Below are 19,369 nucleotides of genomic sequence, written 5' to 3'. Positions count from 1 at the left end.
CCTCCTCTCCAGGCTAAGCAGCCCCAGCTCCCTCAGTCTCTCCTCATAGGGCTTGTGTTCCAAGCCCCTCACTAACTTCGTTGCCCTTCTCTGGACTCGTTCCAGCAAGTCAACATCCTTCCTAAACTGAGGGGCCCAGAACTGGACACAGTACTCGAGGTGTGGCCTAACCAGTGCAGTGTACAGGGGCAGAATGACCTCCCTGCTCCTGCTGGCCACACTGTTCTTAATGCAGGCCAGGATGCCATTGGCCCTCTTGGCTGCCTGGGCACACTGCAGGCTCATGTTCATCCTACCATCAACCAGCACCCCCAGGTCCCTCTCTGCCTGGCTGCTCTCCAGCCACTCTGACCCCAGCCTGTAGCACTGCATGGGGTTGCTGTGGCCAATGTGCAGAACCCGGCACTTGGATGCGTTAAATCTCATGCCGTTGGACTCTGCCCATCTGTCCAGCCTGTCCAGGTCTCTCTGCAAAGCCTCTCTACCCTCTAGCAGATCAACTCCTGTCCCCAGCTTGGTGTCATCAGCAAATTTACTGATGATAGACTCAATGCCCTCATCCAGATCATCAATAAAGATGTTAAAGAGCACAGGGCCCAGCACTGATCCCTGGGGGACTCCACTAGTGACTGGCCGCCAGCTGGATGTGGCACCATTCACCACCACTCTCTGGGTTCGGCCATCCAGCCAGTTCCTAACCCAGCTCAGAGTGCTGCTGTCCAAGCCATGGGCTGACAGCTTGGCCAGGAGTTTGCTATGGGGGACGGTGTCAAAGGCCTTGCTGAAGTCCAGGTAAACTACATCCACAGGCCTCCCCACATCCACCAGGCGGGTCACCTGCTCATAGAAGGAGATCAGGTTGGTCAGGCAGGACCTGCCCTTCCTAAATCCATGCTGGCTGGGCCTGATCCCTTGGCCATCCTCTAAGTGCTGTGTTATTGCACTCAGGATGACCTGTTCCATGATCTTGCCTGGCACTGAGGTCAGGCTGACAGGCCTGTAATTCCCTGGCTCATCCAACCGGCCCTTCTTATGGATGGGCACCACATTGGCCAGCTTCCAGTCCTCTGGGACCTCGCCAGTGAGCCAGGACTACTGAAAAATGATGGAAAGCGGCTTGGCCAGCTCCTCTGCCAGCTCTCTCAGCACCCTAGGATGGATCCCATCTGGTCCCATGGACTTGTGGGGATCCAGGCGGCTGAGCAGATCACCAACTACCCCATTTTGGAACAGTGGAAAACTATGCTGCTCCCTGCCTCCTTCTGCCAGCTCTGCAGGCCAGCTGTCTGGAAGACATTCTGTCCTGCTAGTAAAAATTGAGGCAAAGAAGGTGTTAAGTATCTCTGCCTTTTCCTCATCCCTTATCACAACGTTCCCCTCCGTGTCCACCAAGGAGTGGAGGTTGTCTCTGCCCTTCCTCTTACTATTAATGTATTTATAGAAGGACTTTTTGTTGTCCTTCACAGCAGAGGCCAGACTAAGCTCCAAATGCGCTTTTGCCTCCCTAATTTTCTTCCTGCAAGACCTAGCAACATCCTTAAATTTTTCACGGGTTGCCTCCCCTCGCTTCCAAAGGTGATACACCCTCTTTTTTTCCCTTAGTTCCATTAAAAGTTCTTTAACCATCCAGGCTGGCCGTCTGCCCCGGCGGCTCATCTTCCGGCACATTGGCACAGCCTGTCCCTGAGCCTTCAACAGTTCTTCCTTGAAGTAGGACCAGCTCTCCTGGACCCCTTTATTTTTAAGGGCTTTATCCCAAGGAACCCTCTGAATTAGTTCCTTGAGTAGCCTGAAGTCTGCCCTCCAGAAATCCAGAGTGGAGGTCTTCTTGCTGCCCTTCCTAGCTTGACCAAATAATGAGAATTCAATTATCTCGTGGTCACTGGCCCCTAAGCACCCTCCGACCACCACATCACCCACCAACCCTTCCCTATTGGTGAAGAGGAGGTCAAGCATAGCCTTGCCCCTGGTAGGCTCTCGCAGCACCTGGGATAAGAAGCTGTCCTCCATGCATTCTAAGAACCTCCTAGATTGCCACTTCTCTGCTATGTTAAGATCCCAGCAGATATCAGGCAAGTTGAAGTCACCCATGAGAACAAGGTCAGGCAATCTTGAGACAGCCTTAAGCTGCCTATAGAATGACTCATCAACATCCTCCTCCTGGTTGGGTGGTCTATAACAGGCTCCAACCAGGATGTCAGCCCTGTTGGCCTTCCCTCTAATTCTTACCCACAGGCACTCAACCCGATCGTCCCTAATCTCCGTCTCAATGGCATCTAGTGCCTCCCTGACGTACAGGGCCACCCCTCCACCCCTTCTTCCTTGCCTGTCCCTCCTGAAGAGCCTGTAGCCATCAATTGCAGCACTCCAGTCATGTGAGTCATCCCACCACGTCTCTGTGATGGCAACTACATCATAACTTTCCTGCTGCAGCAAGGCTTCCAGCTCCTCTTGTTTTTTGCCCATGCTTCGTGCATTAGTGTACATGCACTTCAGCCGGGCTGCTGGTTTCACCTCTGGCTCTGGCTTATCACCCCCAGACCCCAGCCTGGGGGGACTGGTTTCAACCCCTTCCCCCTTGAGGACTGACCTGTGGGAGAGCAGTGAAGGGGAAAGGGACCTGGAGGTCCTGGTGAACACGAAGGTGACCATGAGCCAGAAATATAGCCTTGTGGCCAAGAAGGCCAATGGTGTCCTGGGGTGTCTTAGAAGCAGTGTGGTTAATAGGTTGAGAGAGGCTCTCCTCCCCCTCCACTCTGCCCTGGTGAGGCTGTATCTGGAATTTTGTGTCCAGGTTTGGGCCCCTTGGTTCAGGAAGGACATGCAACTGCTTGAAAGAGTACAGCACAGAACCACAAAGGAACTGGAGTAGAACATCTCCCTAATGAGGAAAAGCTGAAGGAGCTGGGTCTCTTTAGCTTGAAGAGGAGACTGATGGGTGACCTCCTTAATGTTTATATGTGAAGGGTGAGTGTCAGGAGGATGGAGCTAGGCTCTTCTCAGTCATGTCAAATGATAGGACATGGGCAATGGGTGCAAGCTGGAGCATAGGAGGTTCTATGTGAACATAAAGGAAAACTTTTTCACTGTGAGGGTGACAGAACTCTGAAATAGGCTGCCTTGAGAGGTTGTGGATTCTCCTTCTCTGCAGACATTCAAAACCCACCTGTTTGTATTCCTGTGTGACCTACTCTAGGTGATCCTGCTCTGGCAGCAGGGCTGGACTAGAAGATTTTTTGAGGTCACTTCAAACTGCTAACATTCTGTGATTCTTAGACACCAAGTAACCTGTCACCAACGCCATACAGTTTTAATGAACTATCATTCTTAAAATAAGATTTCCATTAGTGCACAGTGCTTCTTACTCTTAGTACAAAAATAACAAAGCTCTATTCTTACATTTATGCAAATTATTTTCTAAAGCCTGCATATCTGAAGGAACATACAGATCAGAACATAAGCCAAAGAAAAGTTTAGGGATAATTTGTGATTTACTTAGTATTAGGATTATTGAAGCCTGATCACATTTATTTCAGTTTAACTAATGCAATATGTTTTATTCTACATGATAGTTCCAAACAGCATTTTAATGTACTTTTCCTGATATTGTATGAATATCCACTGATTTGCAGAACTGAACTGAACTGGAGCACTCAACTGCCGAATGACATCAAAGAAGGTAATCACAGAAAAGTGTTTATGAATTCCAATATGACAAGTGGGCAAAATTTAAATTTATGAAGAAAGTTTTCAGGCCAGACACAAAGTCAAAGCATTATTCTATTTTACTTTTTGAATCATCATAATTTATGGGGAAAACCAAGGAGCAGTGCATATCATGCAATTAATTTCACATGAATGCTCTCTCCTTCCAACCTGCAGTTCACACACACCAGTTACACAATCACATATACAATCAAGTATCTACTCTATAAACTTCAAGACACATAAAAATATCCATCTAAAATGAGAATACATGAGCAGAAACATCATGTATATATGTATATATATATTATGTATATATCTACACTTAAGAAAACTAAAAGGATAGTCTGAGATTTATTATGGGAAAGTTGACTTGCTTTTCTATAATATTTGTGAAAATATTTACAAAATTAAGCATTAAGATGTTATGATCAGCTCATGTAAGAAAGCAGACTTAGATTCATTATGTTTGTCTATTTGACCTTTTGGAAAGATTAATGCAAAGCAACCAAATCAGCACACATAAACTCACCCCAAATCTAAAGTGAAATAAGTTCAGGATAAAAAACATAGCAAGCATGAAAGGTCCAATTCAAGCAATTATTCTACAGCACGTTACCCTTACCTTAAATTTCATAAAAGAAATGACAAAAGTTGGGATTGCTTGAAGTTCCTAGCAACATGAAACAAATTGGGAAAGGAGCAACAAAACAAAAGGCAAACAAAATAAAGCAAAGCAGGCAGAAGTTCAGGGAGCACAAAAGAATCACATGTGTACAAATACAAGTTGTACTTAAAATGCTATAAAGTATCTGTATCCTATACAGTGAAGCAGTTTTGTATTAGATCTGATTTCCAGTTTACTAGTCACAAAATGGCTAGTTACTTACCTTAGAATAATTGTGATTCTTTGAGATGTGTTGACTACACAAGTTTATACATGTGCGTAGCTGGTCCATGCATAAGATACTAGATCATTTTAAATTCTGCACACAGGCAAATAGCTGTTCCCCCTTGACCACAAATAAGGCATAAGCTTTAATCATTACTCTACTTTCCCAATGCAAATTCTTTACAAATTGAGTGTTGCATCAGGAGGTAAGTTGAATAAGAATGTGTGGCAAACATCTTGGAGAAACAGTGGCAGCTGAGTTGGCTGGAGGGCCAAGGGAGAGGATTAGAAATCCTTTGCTCCCACCATCAAAAAACCACCCTGACAGACTTGACTGTGCAGTAGGATTCCTCTCACTAAATATAACCATCTGCAACTGTGATAGTCACACTTTCGGTTCTTTTTTGACAGATAGGAAAAAACAGCTGCATCTATCACCTACTGCCCATCTCATCTCATTCTACAGCAGGCACATAACAGGTCAGATGGAATACACCCTAGAACTACTTTTGGAAACCAAGAAATCAGGACTACCCAAGGAGCTTAAGGGATAAGATTCTTGCAAGGTTTTCTTTCCCAGGTACCTGGATTCTATCATTCTGTGATACATATTTCCTTATAGTAGACTTCAGGGAGAAGACAGAAAGGCTAAGAATAGGGGGAATTACACCAGTCACAAAAAACCCAAACCAAACCAAAACCAAAACAAACAAAAAAACCCAACAACAACAACAAAAATCCAGATGTGCTTTAATCAACTGCCAACATTTCATCTGTCATTACCTAAGGGAGGCATTAATCTAAGTTTTAACTCTATGCAATGCTGTGCAACACAAACTTCCAGAAAACAGATTATTTAGGACACCAAAGATGTCATCTGCAATAGTGCCTGTCTCTCACTGATTACAGATGGGGTGCAAGTAACTAGTTTTTTTAGATTCGTAAAGATGGAGCTTCGTAAAGCATGAAGCTTCAGTGCTCTTTCCTCTGCTTCAGCAGCCCTATTGCTCACTGAGGGGATGCTGTGCCATCAGCACAGGGATGTCCTCAGGCCAATGTTGCAGAAAGCAAAATGAAAAATTCCAGTGCTCAAGCACTGGAAATGGACAGAAAAGCTACAGCTGCTTTAGCCATACAGAGCCATAAGGAAGAAGATTCATTCCTTACAAAGCTCTTCTGTAACTCTACAAGGAATGCAAAGAAACAGATAAAAAATGTTTCCTCTTTCTCTCATGCTGGGGTTAGGCAGATTGTCTCAGCAGTTCTTCCTGTGTTTGCCATGGAGAAAGCAAATGATCAGGATTATAAAGTGAGTCATGATCACTTGGCATCACTGAGTACAGCATTCTAGTGCAAAGCCAATGCACTAGGGTATACACAAACCAAAAAACTGGAAAAAAAAACAACAAACCAACCAAAACCAAAACACAAGGACTATGACCGAAACCAATTCCTTAGAGCAAATAGTCAAATATCACTGTGTAGTAGAAATAAATCTGTGTCACAGTCTCCTGAATCTAAAAGCCCTAATCAATCTCTTGGACTATTCCTGTTCTTATCCAGAAACCCAGTAAGATAAAACCAGAAGTGATGCATTGCTTCAGGTAACAAATTATTGCAGTCTCATTGGTGTTATGTTTGAGAAACTCATATTGATTTGCTACTACCTATAATAATTGTTTGTGTTCTTTGTGGCTCCTACTGCTGAAAATAAGAAAATATCCACAGGATCAACATTCTATTTTCTACATCTACTAGTAAACATCTGCAACACTTGTTCCTTTATTCTCAGCTAATTACTCCCCACTTTTACTGTGCTTGCCTTTCACTTCAACTGCTCATCAAAAGGAAACATAATAAATCATAGAAAGCTGTAAAATGAATTTGTAAAGCCCCCTTCATGATAAACTCTTTTGAATAGTGTATGCAAGAGAAACTTACATCATTCTCCTGCACATCAGTCACTGTATGATGAGGATCAGGGTAATACTTCAGAAACTGGGCTACATATGTCATGACAGACTTTTCATCTGGCTTGTCAACATCCACATCTGACAAGTATAGAACATAGTGAATTATTTAGCTGAGTGGCATAAGATTCTGCTTAAAACTCTACATACTATGAATAAGCACATGATTTAACTCATGCAAGCAGTTCAACTATTTTCAACTGCATTAGGTACCTTCTGGATCAAGGAGCCTTGGAATTCCTAGTTCTGCTTCTGCAAGCGTGAAGGCTTCTTCCAGGTTTTCTCTATTTGATCTTCCCCTCACTATTTCCATGTCTACTAAATCTGGACGGATAGCATGAATAATGGAATGAAATGCAACGCCACTCCTCCAGCTTTGTCCAAAATCTTTGATTTCAATTCCAACTTGCCTAAAAAAAATAAGAAAGAAAAAACAAGTGACATGCAATAACGTCAGGCCTAGACAAGAGAAGACCACGGCTACCTGCTAAACCTATACCACTTGTTCCTGCAATGCTAATCAGATCCTTGCATCCACTGCATAACTTAATTTCTGCTTATGAAGATCCAAAAGCTTTTTGTTATACACATACTGCATTTGTCTTCAGTGGGCTTGCTAGTGGCAATAAGCCAACAGTATTTTGAACAAGTCAAGTATACTAAGATTCTATTCTATTCTATTCTATTCTATTCTATTCTATTCTATTCTATTCTCAAAGTTCTTGTATGACAGACAGTGTCTGTATGCAACTCCATTCACTACTCCCTCACTACAAAGAACTTAATATCTCCCTCCATTAGGACTACTGCAGTTCAGTTAGGTACACTAGAATCATTAAAAAAGACCTAAAACACCCCCCAAAACAACAATAACAAAAAAAAAATTGAAAGAATGAAAAAAAAATCCATTTATTGGTTATCTTTTAAAAATCAAAGCATAAAGAGTGACATTACTGCTGAGATAAAAATGTAACACGAAAAGTTCTTTATACTCTTATCAAAAACACAAGTGATGCCATAATTTCATGCACTCAGGACACTTGTCCACTAAAAAATAAACACAAATGATCAATAGCAATATAAAACCAGGAAGTAACCAGAATTGAATCATACTTCTGACTGCTTCTTTTAAAAGTAATTTTGAAAGGCATGGTGGTCCACAGACTGCAAGACTTGACTTTGACTGAGGACACACTCACACATTAAGGCAGTGTTGCTATTGGGAGGTTCACTGTGACACTACCTCTGAATGAAGGCTTCATTCAAAGCTCACTCGCATCAGTGAAACATCTTCACTGACTTTAATGAGCCAGCCCTTAAAACCTGCAATGGCTAGGCTGAGTGTACCATCCTGTCTTCTTTGAACACATTCCACCTACTCTTCAGAATAATGCTGACAGCTTCATTAATGCACTTCTTTATTTGTATTTTGTTTGTTTACATATGGAAATTGTAGCTGACCACTTTCAGTTATCTGTTTCTTACTGACAACGTTGCAATAGGAAGAATGCCAAATCAGACTGCAAATGCACTATGATTTACTATATTCTACCTATTTATTGAAGAACTGGAAAAGGGCTGCAACTTTACAATTATATTTCTTTTCTCTGAGGCATGATTCCATAACTGGATATTTTCCCTCCAGAATTTGCACATAACTGACCAAGTATCAGTCATTCCTTAATTCAAACAAATAAATCCCTTTTATTCTTTTAAATCTTTTATTTTAATTTTCTTATTGTGGAAGCTATCAGGGCAAATTTCATAGTAATGCATACTTGTATCACCAAACTGCAAAAGGATATTAATAATTTTTTGTCACCTTTGTTTTGATATCAAGTGCCAGAACTTAATGACCTTACAAACTCTGTCACTGAGGAATGCTAAGTGGATGTGGGACTTGCATTGTCATAAGGAGTGTTTTTGGTAATAGGACTAATACATTGTAATTTAGACACCTAATTGCCTTTTCTCTTCCTCATTCTGTCAAAGGTAATCCTATTCATTATTCAGAAACAATGAAATATGGTTGCTTGTAAAATTAATTCAATACTTGCTTGTGGTAGGGTGGTAACATATGGCAACCTATGTTGTCAAAAAGAACATAATCACATAAATACAGAGCAAAATAATAACCACCAATTGAGAGAGTTCAGAAACTGAAAAAAAGGTTTGCACTGCATATGTAAATTCAGTTCATTTATAGGTTACTTACTTTGCTGCTGTGTACTGTATCCATTTTAACAAAGCCTTCCTGGCACTTCCTTGGACCTTGGTTACCACCTTCCGTTTGCTTGGGGGACTTGCAGTTTCTGAACTGACAACACTTTCCACAGAAGAAGCACTGCTAGACAATGACTGCAGCTGTGGGAGGTTGCTGGTAAGCTCTTCAATCTGTTGGGAAAAGATGTTAATAGACTGTTTGTAGATAATCTTAATTCTCATCAATTTTAAAATAATTTCCTAATACATCTGACAAAATAAAGTTGGATAGAAGTTATAATTAGTATGCTGCATTTTATTTAACTGTACATTAAAGTAGCTTTAAAAATGCTGAAGTATATGCCCTTATATAGTCTTAATTTAAGAAGTACAAGACATCTAGTGATCATTGACTTTCTGGCCACCTTACAGCTAGAAAAACATGCAAGTGGGTCATGTTATCTATTATGACAAATTACCATAGAAATAGGAGACAGACAATGGTTCACATATAGCTTGAATTCAAATTTTAAAGTAATCCAGTAATTTCAGTGGAGGCTTGTTCAATTAAAGAACAGAAGATACCTCAGTGATCTTATCTGGATCATTCTTTACTTATCATGGCACAGTTTGGATACAAACTCAGTTGTGGTTTTGCAGTCTCAAGCTGCGCCAGGGGAGGTTTAGGCTGGAGGTCAAGAGGAAGTTTTACACAGAGAGAGTGATTGCCCATGGGCTGCCCAAGGAGGTGGTGGAGTCACCATCACTGGAGGTGTTTGGGAGGAGACTTGATAGGGTGCTTGGTTGCATGGTTTAGTTGATTAGGTGGTGTTGGATGATAGGTTGAACACGATGATCTTGAAGGTCTCTTCCAACCTATTCTATTCTATTCTATTCTATTCTATTCTATTCTATTCTATTCTATTCTATTCTATTCTATTCTATTCTATTCCTATTCCTATTCCTATTCCATTCTATTCGATTCTTGTGAAGGAGTAGCAAATGTTCTGCCACAGGATCACAGGATGTTAGGGGTTGGAAGGGACTTCTGAAGATTATTGAGTCCAACCCCCCTGCCAGAGCAGGACCATAGAATCTAGCACAGGTCACACAGGAACACGTCCAGATGGGTCTTGAAATTCTCCAGAAAAGGAGAGTCCATAACCTTTCTGGGCAGCCTGTCCCAGTGCTCTGTGACCCTCACAGTGAAGAAGTTCCCCCTCATGTTGAAGTGGAACTTCCTGTGTTGTAATTTATATCCATTACCCTTTGTCCTGTCAGCAAAGTGCACTACTGGTGGTTACTGAGGTTGTGTGACAGTTAGTTGCATCATGCCTTTCATCAAATGAAAATCATTAACTTGACTCTCTCAAGAAAATTGACTAAAAATTTGTGGGTTTAACATGAAATATCCAGAGGATGTTGCAAGATTGTCCATGGTCAAAAATTACTCAAAGTTGATGCAACGAACTACAGTTTCAGTAATTCTGTGAAGCACATTTTTCACTGCTCATCTCAAAGAGCTATAAATTAAAATAAAAATGCTACTATCATTCTGGGTAACTTGTCTTCCAAGATCTGAATCACTGAGGTGTCACACTGAGACATGAAAGCTGCATCACAAGAGAGCCAAAGCCAAGGAATTTGATAAAGAAAAGCAACAAAGTCAATTGTTGTATTTTTAACTGTTGAGCAGTGACTCATTTTGTTAACTCATACGGACAAGATTTAGAAAACCATTTTTTCCTCCCACCTAACTTTGACAGAATGCAAATGATGTCTCCTCTGCAAATTCAAACCACCCTCAATCTACATCATTCACAGCTAAATTCTGTCCTTGCAAATATCCGCATCTACCAGAGAAATCAGTGTGTTTACATGTTGGGGTTTATTTAATAATTACTCTCTGACATTAAGCACACTGGAATTAGGCATATTACACAATTACTAAAGCCACTTGTAAGAACAGTCCACAATTCTACTCTTTTTGTTGCTTTGTTGTATTTTTCACAGAAAGTAGAATAATGTGTTCCAATGATGAAGGAACTCCATTCAATCTATTCCAGATCAATTTATTGCAATCTAATTTTACCCACTGTGAAGCACCCCTACCAGTAACTGTTGCTTTATTCAGGATTGGATCTGCAGATAATTACAAAGTGACTTAGCTATGCCAGTTAATATGAAACAAAGATCTGAACTATTATTTGAGCAAGTATTAAAAAAAAAAAATTAGTACCTGAAAATACAAAATTATGGTCCACACCAAGCCAAGCACAATAGAGGGTCTGCCATCAGCGATATCAGTTGAGTTTATGTTGACAAGCTTAATCTACATAGTAAAGAAAAAAAAAAGTGTTTTATCACACACAAGACAAAAATTATGAAAGACATTCAAAATAGAATTTATATTTTTAATGCATTTCTGCAATTAAATAACAAGTTTCTTCATTTTTAAAAGATAACAAACCAGTGAATGGTCTCATTTAACTTTTTAGACAAGTATAGCTAGGATATTGAGAGATTTTTAAGACCATTGTATGCTATTCATAGGTAAAAAAAAAAAAAAAGAACTTAATTTCAAGTGAAAAAGAATAAAAATTACATAGAACAATTGTACAAACCGGAGATCCTCTGTATACAGACTAGCATGAAAAGCAAAGGGAAAAAATGATATAAAAGTAAGTTTTAAATTATTGTTAGGTAAATGCATCAATTTCATTTCATAATGCAATGAAAGCACACTTTTGGCACATCTTATAACAATTAATAAAGAAATCAAATAAAGTGTTCTGTAAGAGAGTTCAAAGTATGCAGGGGTTTCTTGCTATAGTTCTAACACATTTAGAATGGAAAGAGAAAACTCGGTTTAAGAATAAACAAGAAAAGGAAAAGGGAGGAGAAAACATAGAAAACAGATAAGAGGTAAAAAGAATAACACTGCTGTCCAGCAGAGAGCCTTTTATTGTAAGGATTTTACTGCCACTGACTACAACCTCCTTGCAATACAAATCTTTTAAAATAAAAGTTGGAAAAAATGAGTTGTCCAAGGCCACATGAAGCTTTTCAGCAAAAACAGGAAGAGATTCCATAAGTTTTAACTCACAAATGCTCATCTATCATCTGAATAAAATATCAATCTAAAATAAACTCCTAAGATATAAGGCGGTAAAGGAGGGGATAAAGATTACATAGTTTAAAAAAATGAACTGGCAGATAATAAGCAAATGGAATAAAACAGTCTTAACCAAAAATTAGCAAATACATTGATACCAATTTCCTCAGCAAAACAAACAACATGCCATCTGTCATGGTATAAATATGAAAGGCTGCTAAAAGTTCATCCACTGCAAACTTGCTCATGGACACTTAATGTGTGGAAAAAATTTCTGTTTCCATCTTTGCTTGTTTCCAACAAGGTGACAGGAATAGCCTGCAGTGTTCAGTCCTTTTGCAGAGGCAAAAAAGATGGAGAAGGTGAGTCCAGCCAATATACAGAGGTAAAAGCTGTCCAGCAAGCTCTCAACATAGCTGAACATGAGAGAAAGCCAAAGGTTTCTCTCTACACCGATTCATGGATGGTAGCCAACACTCTGTGGGGTTGGCTAAAGGACTTGAAAAAGAATGGTTGGCAGTGGAAAGGAAAGCCTATTTGGGCTTCTGATCTGTGTCAAGACATTGCTGCTCGCAATAAGGAAATTCCAGTGAAAGTGAGACATTGACATTCACATAACTAACAGTAAAGCTACTGAGGAACACCACTACAACCATCAGGAAGATTCAGCTGCAAAGGTTTCTCAAGTAGATGCAAACTCTGATCTTGATCTTGACTGGAAACACAGAGGTGAACTGTTCTTAGCTCGGTGGGCTCATGATTCATCAGGACATCAAAGTAGAGATGCAACCTACCAGTGGGCTCGTGACAGATCCATGGACATTTCCATGGACGCTATCATGCAAATCATCCATGACTGTGACATTTGTGCTGCTATTAAGCAGGCAAAGCGAATCAAGCCCTTGTGGTATGGTGAGAGATGGTCCAGGTAGAAGTATGATGAAGCCTGCCAGATTGATTACATCATTCAATGTGGCAAACAATATGTGCTGACTATGGTAGAGGCAAGCACTGGATGGTTGGAAACTTATCCAGCTCCTCATAACTGCACATAACACCATTCTTGGTCTGGAAAGACAAATTCTGTGGAGACACTGACCTCCAAAGAGAATTGAGTCAGACAATGGAACTCAGTTCAAAAAAAATCTTGTGAAAAACTGGGCCAAAGAGTACAGCACCGCGTGGATATTCCACATTCCCTACTATGCACCAGCTGCAGGAAAGATTGAATACTGCAACAGTTTGCTGAAGATCACGCTTAAAGCCATGGGGAGTGGATCTTTGAAAAACTTTGGAGAAACATCTAGCACAAGCAACCTGGTTGGTAAATAGCAGAGGTTCAGTAAATCAAGCTGGACCTGCACAGCGTGTCCAGAGGACCAGCAACAAAGCTGGTGAGAGGTTTGGAGCACAAGCCCTATGAGGAGAGGCTGAGGGAGCTGGGGTTGCCTAGTCTGGAGAAGAGGAGGCTCAGAGGAGACCTTATTGCTCTCTACCTCTACCTGAAGGGAGGCTGTAGACAGGTGGGGGTGGGTCTCTTCTCCCAGGCAACCAGCACCAGAACAAGGGGATGCAGTCTCAAGCTGCACCAGGGGAGGTTTAGGATGGATGTTAGGAAGAAGTTCTTCCTAGAAAGAGTGATTTGCCCTTGGAATGGGCTGCCCAGGGAGGTGGTGGAGTCACCATCACTGGAGGTGTTTAAGAAGAGACTGGATGTGGTGCTTGTTGCATTGGTTTAGTTGATTAGATGGTGGACTCAATGATCCTGAAGGTCTTTTCCAACATGGTTAATTCTATTCTATTCTATTCTATTCTATTCTATTCTATTCTATTCTATTCTATTCTAGTCTAGTCTAGTCTAGTCTAGTCTAGTCTAGTCTAGTCTAGTCTAGTCTAGTTAGATTTATTACAAAAGGTAGAAGGTGATAAAGTTCCTGTTATTAGAGGAAAGAATCTCTTAGGGAAAACTGTTTGGGTATTTTCTCCTTCAGGAGAGGTGGTTTCTGCCAAAGGTCCTGGTCAGACTTACTGGGTAATGCAAAAGAATGGTGATATTCAGTGTATTCCACAAAGAAATCTAACTTTAGCTGAAAGAGTTTAAATTCAGCATGTATAATACAAGCTGTAAGGAGTTTCTGCTCCAGGTACCACATCGCACCCAAAAGAAGATCCATGAGTACAGTACACTAGCATGAACACTGAGTCACCTGAGAGACCTTGTCCTTTTCTTCATCTCATCTACAAAGAGACAAACTGTTTTCTTAATTCCTCATTTTTGAACTTTTGAATCATCTACATCTGAGATAGCCAGAATAGAAGACAGACTGAAGATATGAACTTTACTGCTCATTACTGTAGATATTGTTTTAGATTAAATGGATAGCATTAGCAAACAATGGAACTATTTAGAAGGGTTGGATTGTGGTAGTTTCAGGCTGTGCCTAGAAAATTTTCCACAGATTTTGAACAGAAAGTAGTAGAATGTAAATAAATCACCATTGGATGTAAAAAGGAAAATAATGATCAGTTCTAAATAATCCCATGAAAGTTAGATCTGTAAACTAACTTTCTTTTTGGTTTTCTTGATCTGGCAGATATTAACTTCTGGCTCCTGCTGGCTTTGCTGACCTTGAATGAGTTCTTGTTGTGGTTAAGTAACTAACAGCAACTCTGCTCTTTCTCTTGTCCCATGTACAGGGCGTAGGGAAGGGAGCAGGGAGGGGGATGGTATTAGTAGCCCCCTGGTTCGTCCAGGGATGTTCTTGTGTTGCTTATAAATTGTACGTATATGTAAATATTGTATGTTTTGTACATATTAATTGTACTTCATTTCTAGATTGTAGTTTTGCTTGTAAATACAGCTTCATTTGCTTCCATCTGAGCTAGTCTGGCAATTTTATGTTGGGGGGTAATTTCAACCCACCACAGTCATGACATGACCCCTCTTCAGCAGAGAAAGGGAATCATCAACAGAAGTGAAAATCCAGACTGAAATGGAAATGGATTTAAGATAACAGTCAAATTAATATCAATGTATTCTATTCTAATGTCAGTAAAAGATGAATAAAGTTATACTCAGCACAGCAAAAGTGCAGCAAAAAGATATACAGAAAGACAGTTGTTCTTATCAGGAAGAGAAACAAGATGAGGAAGAGCTCAAGGAAGAGCTTTAGCTGGGGGCTCCTCAACAAAATTCCTCCTTCATACCGGGTGAGATGGACATAGTATGAGATACACCTGTGAGCAAACTCACGTCAACTGTCCTTGATGACTCAGACCTGCTAATGGCCTGCAGCCCATGGCTGGCCTGTGATTCAGACCCAGAAAAACTAGGACGTCTACTTATTGTGCTGCTTTTGGTTTAAACTCCACTAAAATGGACCTAAAACTACAAAATAAACTTTCCAGAACCATGAAAAAAAACAGTTTGGTTCAGAATGACATTTGCTAATTGTCAGCTGCATTTTGCAGTACAACGGGGTTATTTGCAGAAGTCTCTTTGAGCAGTGATAATAGGAAGATGATTAATTGTGTAATGAACTTTACTTCTAGGAGAGCCCATGGAGGAAAGAGACCCTGTCAGCACTCCCCAACATATTGCATGCAGCCACTAGTCTCCATTTGCTCACCTTTGGGTACAGGCTAGGACTGCACTCCGCTGTTGAAAAGACATTTCTTGTCTGAACTGCTTCTCCACCTCCTCTGGGAGGAAAGGGATGACAGACTAGATAGATACACCCTTCAGGCTGGATTCAACCTAGAAACTACCTGGTTATGTATACCAGCCTACCTGACACATTGCATATTTCCAACTCCCTCTAGAAAAAAGTCTTGCATACTCATACAAAGTACACATAAAAATAACTAAAGAAGTCCAGAAAAAAAAAAATGCTCAGATATCAGGAGTCAAAACATGGTGATCCATTTCTGGCAGGGTCAATTACCTAGCTGCACTGCTATTTTATTTCTGGGATCTCAGCTGGGTCGTTGAAAGTGCAGGTCTCCCAGTACATTGTGACATGCAGAGTAGGGATGCATGGGTTTTTTTAATTCACCACAGCCTTGTTTTAGGCTATAAAGGTCTCACCAGAAAGCACCTCTCTTTATATCAAAGTCTCCACTCTCAGGCTGCATATGATATGCCTTGTGTTAACAAACTATGCTATATAAGGTAGCAAAATTGTAAGCTGAAGCTGAATTTGGCTCCAAGAAGATACTTGTCTTTGCTTTGGTTATACATTTTTCCATTTAAAAAATTCTCTTACATATTCTTTGTACAGACATCTGCTAAGATTATTTCTCATGTAATGAAAATGTAATTAGGTCAAGATGCCATATGGTTAAAGAGAGAAAGAATGCCAAAAGCCAACAATTCCTGGTGTATGGCATGGAGACATAAAATTCATCAGGTGTTACATCTGCATTGAGAAAAATAGAACTAACATACAGAAATTAGAAGAATAAAGTCACTACAATATAAAGAGAAATAGGCAGGAAAGAAGGTAGAAGTAGACCATAAAGCTATTCTTTTAATTATAAAAGAATGCCTCTAAGGAGCTGAAAATTATTTGCCAAGAACAGCAACAGGAAAATAGAGAGAACAGGGAGTTGAAGAGTACATTGAGGGGAAAAAAAACCCAATACTAAAAAGGGAACAGATCATGAAAAGTGAGTCTGGAAAAAAAAAAAAAAAGAAGAAAAATTTTGCCCTATATATGGCTATATATTAGTATAACATCTTGTAAATTGTACTTTAACGCACATTTTAGGCGTTGTGTAGAAAGTGAAGACTGCATGCGTAGCTCAACTATTGAAGAATAAGAACAGGTAGGTGGATACAAATCATACAAAGAAAGAAAGAGATAAAAGGAAGAAAGAAAGAGGCATAAAAGGGAGAAAGAAAGAGGCATAAAAGGGAGAAAGAAAGAGGCATAAAAGGGAGAAAGAAAGAGGCATAAAAGGGAGAAAGGAAAAGGCATAAAAGAGTGAAAGGAGGGAAAGAGAGACAAAGGAAGGAAAACAAGGAAAGCAAGGAAAATTGAGGACTTGGAGTTACCAAACCTACCCGTCTCCCTTCCAGAAACTTAAGAGCTGTGCCAATGTTGGCAACCCAGTGAATTCTCTTCAGATGACGACCCTGCTCACAAGGCTTAAAGAGAAAGAACAATGTAAACTCCCATCAGACTTCTACCTATTTGGTGCAAAAAATGAAGTTCCAGTTTATCAGAAATGCCTATGTACATACCACAGTCTGATTTACATGTGAAAATGTCCCTTGGTACAGTCAAATTGTATCTCTGCATATACCAACAGGAAGGACTGGCAGATATAGGGGAAGCAAATGTGGCATTTGTATTATTATAAAAAGTTATGCCTTAATAACCACAGGATGCAGGATGTCAGCTTCAGCCCATAAACTTCATCACATTAGAGGACTACTTTCCTTATGTAAAATAAACTACTATTATTTTTATACACACACACAAATATATGTATTTGAGAGAAGGCAATGCTCTCTCAATAGAATATTTTTCCTGAAAAAGAGAAGTCAAAATGGTGTTATTTTAAAAAAAATCAGTCTGCAGTGAAGAAATTTTACCTAGAGGGTTTTTATCTATTCTTTCTAGTATCTTATTGGTTATAAGGAACCCAAACTTTCACAAGTCCTCACTGAACAATGAATTTTGTTGAACTTCAGACATGGAGACTAAAAAAGACAGAATTCTTTGAATTACATCAAGAACATATCTGAGGCTTCTAATACTCTTCAGTGGAATTAAATGCCTCACTTAATCCTATACTGTAGTGCAAATATACATCTACTATCATTTAAATGTGTGGTCACAAAGTTACAAATGTATTTAACAAAGGCCTATGAGAGATTCTGAAATTCCTCTTGCAGTTACTGCAGAATATCATACTTGGGTGTGCATAACCTAAATTAACTAGACATAATTCTGGTTCTGTAATATCACTTGTCTTTCACTAATTAATATAGGCAGGATACAATCCAGTGACCTTCATTGTAACAGGTGCTGTCATTATTCTTTCCCTGATCTACTATTTCTGCTTTGCCACAAGAGGGAGACTTTCTGTCTTAGATGAACAGAAACAGACAAGAAACTCACTCGAAAGCGGAGCTTTTTTCCCTCAGCTTACAGTTAAATCAGTCTTGCAGTCTGAATTGCTACCTAACATAGGTTATCAGCTACAAACAAAACAGACTTGAAATATGAAAAAGAGGCCAAAGTGTGGCATTTGAAACTGCCTGCATGTGAGGGAAGGGTTACATCTGAACCCTAGAGCAAGCCAAACAGCAGACTGTTGCTCTGCTCCTTCAGATGCTGCCACTTGATCTGCCAACTGTCTTGAAAAAAAAAGTGAGAGTCCCTGGCCTAAAATCTGTTTGTTTTTCTCCCAAATCACATGCACAAAACTACCCTGGTGGCCGAGAGACAGTTTATTTGCCATGTACACGTGGCCTGTGTATATAACAATTTGGCTGTGAAAAAGCCTTTTGTCATCAGTTAAAGTTCTTTACAGCAACACTGTGGCTAAACTGATATAAGGCCCCCTGTGAAATTTTAGGAGCTCACTTTTTTTTTCCCCACCTTTATTTTTTATTCCAGAGTCATAAATGTAACAAGCCTGTCATTATTTCTTCAAGCTGTATACAAATAACATGCTGTTTAGACCATTTTTTTGGGTCATAATAGCAACACCGAGATAAATTGTAAAGACCAAGACAAATAAGCAATTTTAATGAACTTTTAAGACAAAACTAATAGAAAAATGCAGAAACCTAAGAATGTCAGTCTCTAATAATCTTTTGTTTGGCCATTTTTTGGGGGGTTTGGTTGTTTGGTTTTTTTAAACCAGGCAGCCTACTCTGTGAATAAACTTTGTTTGCTGCGTAGCACACCACATTTTAAAATATTCAAACACAGAAACATGTTAGGAAATTATATCCTCAAGAAAGTATGCAGCTATGTTGTATATACAGAAGGAAGGAAGTTCTTACCAGCTTCTGCCCTGAAAGAACCTCCAAAAGGGCAATCAGCATTACCCCATCTTTGATATCTTCAAACAGATCATTCACCAGTATGGGAGGATTGCGCTGAAAAAGGGAGCAGATTTCAGGTATTATAAAGGCTCAAGAATATTACATCCTGCCTCCCTTCCTTTCAAAGAGATGCACAAAGCACAGCCGGTCCCTTTCATTATGTTTTATAATGTTCAATATCAATGTACCATTCAGCCATTGCTTTGCCACCATATTGTTTACATTTCTGACACAGAACTGTAAAACTAGATGCTTTCTGCCACTAATGATACAATGGCAAAACTTCTTGCTTCCAAAACCAAGCAAAGCAGCACATCTACTGCCTATAAGATACACATAACTTAAGGGCACACAATTACAGTCTCATTTCAATCTATCGGCATATTTTTCCTAGTGTTAAGCACATCATGGAAGTTTCACTC

General features: G+C 39.9%; 1 protein-coding gene across 1 annotated transcript in view; it reads right to left on the bottom strand.

Moving 5' to 3' along the window:
- Nucleotides 1-19,369, bottom strand: part of SYNE1 (spectrin repeat containing nuclear envelope protein 1) — a 317,978-nt gene that overhangs the window by 239,635 nt on the left and 58,974 nt on the right. Inside the window, exons 4-11 of the mRNA XM_068151740.1 lie at nucleotides 18,906-19,001; nucleotides 16,950-17,033; nucleotides 11,394-11,414; nucleotides 11,009-11,101; nucleotides 8,783-8,961; nucleotides 6,781-6,977; nucleotides 6,539-6,648; nucleotides 4,331-4,378 (exon numbers count right to left, since the gene is read on the bottom strand). Coding sequence (XP_068007841.1) covers nucleotides 4,331-4,378; nucleotides 6,539-6,648; nucleotides 6,781-6,977; nucleotides 8,783-8,961; nucleotides 11,009-11,101; nucleotides 11,394-11,414; nucleotides 16,950-17,033; nucleotides 18,906-19,001 — 828 coding nt within the window. The remainder of the gene's footprint in view (nucleotides 1-4,330; nucleotides 4,379-6,538; nucleotides 6,649-6,780; nucleotides 6,978-8,782; nucleotides 8,962-11,008; nucleotides 11,102-11,393; nucleotides 11,415-16,949; nucleotides 17,034-18,905; nucleotides 19,002-19,369) is intronic.

Source organism: Melanerpes formicivorus, unplaced genomic scaffold (genome assembly GCF_026170545.1).
Source record: "Melanerpes formicivorus ecotype bairdi unplaced genomic scaffold, bMelFor1.0.p_v2 SCAF_2, whole genome shotgun sequence".
Taxonomy (NCBI): Eukaryota; Metazoa; Chordata; class Aves; order Piciformes; family Picidae; genus Melanerpes; species Melanerpes formicivorus.
This window is presented reverse-complemented; position numbering and strand designations above follow the sequence as displayed.